A 3,341-nucleotide genomic window follows, 5' to 3' on the forward strand; every position below is an offset into this window, starting at 1 on the left:
AAAAAAAAAAAAAAAAAAACAGTGTTTCGGGTTGGATCCGGAGCTCCGAACAAAACCGGATCCTTAACCCGTTTTATGTTATTTTCTCGGTCATAGAATGAAAGATTATTTACGGTTGTGCCACTAAGTACTATTTACTGAAGAAACCCAATCTTATCCGAGAAATCAGAAAAAGAGCAGAAGAATTGTTTTGGAGAAGAGAGAAAAAAAAAAACAAAAATGGCGGTTCTTTGCTCGTCAACGACGGTGATTCTCCCTTCTTCTTCTTCTTCGGTGAAACCCTCCGGAAGTGACAGAAGGTCTCCGTTTTTAGGGTTCTCTCTGAAGCCGTCGGCACGAGTCGGCATTAACGCCAACGCGAAGAGAGGATTGCAAGTGAAGTGTGAAGCTGAGCAGACGACGACTTCTCTTGTTCCGGCGAATCAGCGATGGATGTTCGACGAAGAAGAAGCTAATGGCCCTGTAACCACATTATCTCCCCTCTTTGTCTTTCATCTGTTCACATCTCTGTAACTTGTGTGCTTAATCATGCCTTTATAAAGTTTCGAACTTTAGCTCTTGCCCTGAAATTTTCATGGAATTTGAAGTATAAGTTTGTTTGTTTTCCCCTCCCAATTGCGATTTACTAGGTAGTGGATTTTGCCTTTGACTCATACTGAGCAGTTTTACTTTTTCATGTTTGGTTAGGGAGGAAGGTATAAGTAGCTTGAAAGTTGAAACCTTTATTGAGTGTATACTATGGTTTACAGGACATCTGGAACACGACTTGGTATCCAAAAGCTTCGGACCATGTGAACACGGATAAGCCCTGGTTTGTGGTTGATGCAACTGACAAAATTCTTGGTAGATTAGCATCAACAATTGCTAATTACATCCGTGGGAAGAATCTTGCCTCCTACACTCCTAGTGTTGACATGGGCGCCTTTGTGATCGTGGTATGTGTTTCTTCAGCTATCTGTGTGGATAAAGATATGTGATATGCTTTACTTAACCAACCACTGGGAGATATAAGGCCTTTTATGTAGATGTTTGGGAAATGTTTGTAACTTTGCATATGTTTTCAACGAGCTCTCCTTCATATGATTACTAATGCTTTTTTTTCGGTTGTTTTGTTTAAAGGTAAACGCTGAGAAAGTTGCTGTATCTGGAAAGAAGAGGAACCAAAAGCTATACAGGAGGCACTCTGGACGACCTGGTGGTATGACAGTTGAAACTTTTGATCAATTGCAGCAGAGAATTCCTGAAAGAATCATTGAGCATGCTGTTCGTGGGATGCTTCCAAAGGGACGGGTTAGATCCTAGCTCTTTATTAGTTTCTTTGGACACTGACGCAAAACGTTTTTCTTTGGTTTATAAATTGAACTTGTGAAACACTCGTGGATATTGGTACTAGTTTTCGAACGCTCTCTAACTTTGGTCTGACCATTTTGTGGCAGCTTGGGAGAGCTCTGTTCAATCACCTGAAGGTGTACAAAGGTCCGGACCATCCTCACGAGGCCCAGAAGCCGCTTGATCTGCCTATCAGGGACAAGAGAATACAGCTGCAAAAATAAAAACACTGCGGAACATTGCATAAGCCTCACTGTCCGGACCATTATCACTAAGCGCAGGGGAGTTTTTTCTTCTCAGGTTTCTGTAGTTTCTTCATCTCAAAACCAGAGGAGACTTTGCAGATTCTTGTATTTTGCTTCTATCAACTCTGTGAAATATTTGCAGATTCTTGTATTTTGCTTCTATCAACTCTAGAAAGCTTTCTAATGTGAAATATCTCTCATTCAATTTTTGCGACTGACTATCTTCTTCAAGTCAACAAGTTTTTTGTTTACAAAACATCAAGTTCTCAAGCTCACTACTTAAAACATCTTTTATCATAAGCAACACTAACCACCGTTTGACAACAACAACAAAAATTTCTCTTCACTTGCCTCTCTCCGGGAGATTACTGGATCAATATAGCTTCATTTCTTATGCAGGAGCTTTTGCGATTGCACGAGAAAGCACACTAAAATGAAGCTTAGAAGTAGAACACTCCCAGAAGAGACCAACTTCGTCTCCTTTCTTCAAGTCTCTTCTTTGAATAAATGTTTTCAACCAACCATTCTTGAGAACATAGCTACTCCGGAGTGCTAGACACAGCTCGTGCTCACTGTCTGTATCGTGGTCATACACCTTAACCGTGATTCCGGGTTTACCTCTGTCTATCTTTTGGGAATCTTCTAGAGGGAGATTTTTCAGAATGTGCTCCTCAACAAAGCTTTTTGCCAGAATAAGTTTTTGGTTAGTAACATAGTTAACATCGCTCTTTGTCAGTTCCTTCCTGATGGTCCATTGTGGCTCCTCATTTTCATTTTGCTCTTTCGAGATAGTCTTTGGAGGCTGTTGCTGTTGATGGGACCGCAAAAAGAAACAACAAATCCGTATATGCTCAGATTGAAAAATTTATTGATGTTCAACTGGTTTGCTTACAAAATTGAAAGTTCACTAATTACTTACCAGAGAAGAAGAGCTAGTTGTAGGCACAGACTGAAGACTTGCTGGATTAGTATCCTGAGTTTTTGTCATGACGACAAATCCAGGGTTAGGGATCATCAGAAACTGGGCAGAGAGTCTTTGTGAGCCAAGCGAAAAGTTACTATGGTATCTTCTAGGCAGAGTACCTGCAAACACAAAGAAGAAGTGAAGGTACGTTTTCAGAGATAATACAAACCAGAAAACTCACGAGCCATAACTTATATTTACTAGCTTTGATGTTATTACTCTCGAAGTAATTTGGATTTTGCGAGAAGCAATGACTCTTCAAGGCTTCGTCTGTGTTCATCGAAGGTGGTTCTTGGCTCATACTCGTCTGATGTTTCTTCGCCTGAGATGTAGAGTGAACAAAGAGAGGCATCTTCGTTTTTATTTGATGGCAACAAAGGATCTTGACTAGTCTCTTTTCGCGGTTCTTCTTTCCCGGAGATATAGGAATGAACGTCGGAGATGAAGATCTCTGTTTCCTTGGATGTCAAGAATGATTGAGTACTCCTGCGGTTCTTGATTTATATTCGTTCGGATCTTATTCACCGGAGAGAGACGACCTCACTGCTTCCTTGGGTGCGAGCGAAGAAAGAAACACCGTTTAGAGATCTCTCGCGCTTCTTGATTCTTCTTTTATCGTTGAAACAAATTTGATATATATGGGGAGTGTCTGATATTTACAGTTTCAGTCTAGATTTGATTTCGTCTCGTGCCAAGTTTTTTTATTCGGTTTGGATTAAACCGGATCGGTTTATTTGGATTAAACATCCTTTGCATTGAAATTCACCATAAACCTTCACAATTTTAGAAAGAAATATTTTTCA

At 40.2% G+C, this 3,341-nt stretch overlaps 2 protein-coding genes across 2 annotated transcripts; one reads left to right on the forward strand and one right to left on the reverse strand.

The window, feature by feature from the left end:
• Positions 161–1,788, forward strand: LOC104714130 (50S ribosomal protein L13, chloroplastic). The gene is made up of 4 exons (XM_010431389.1): positions 161–462; positions 750–935; positions 1,120–1,290; positions 1,437–1,788. Exons 1-4 carry the CDS (start codon positions 220–222, stop codon positions 1,551–1,553), a joined length of 717 nt encoding a protein of 238 aa, XP_010429691.1. The 5' UTR covers positions 161–219; the 3' UTR covers positions 1,554–1,788.
• On the reverse strand, positions 1,966–2,970 carry LOC104714131 (putative B3 domain-containing protein At1g78640). Its single transcript, XM_019230338.1, has 3 exons — positions 2,758–2,970; positions 2,494–2,657; positions 1,966–2,376 (listed from the first exon to the last, which is right to left on the reverse strand). Exons 1-3 carry the CDS (start codon positions 2,888–2,890, stop codon positions 1,966–1,968), a joined length of 708 nt encoding a protein of 235 aa, XP_019085883.1. The 5' UTR covers positions 2,891–2,970.

This window comes from Camelina sativa, chromosome 9 (assembly GCF_000633955.1).
Source record: "Camelina sativa cultivar DH55 chromosome 9, Cs, whole genome shotgun sequence".
In the NCBI taxonomy this organism is placed as follows: Eukaryota; Viridiplantae; Streptophyta; class Magnoliopsida; order Brassicales; family Brassicaceae; genus Camelina; species Camelina sativa.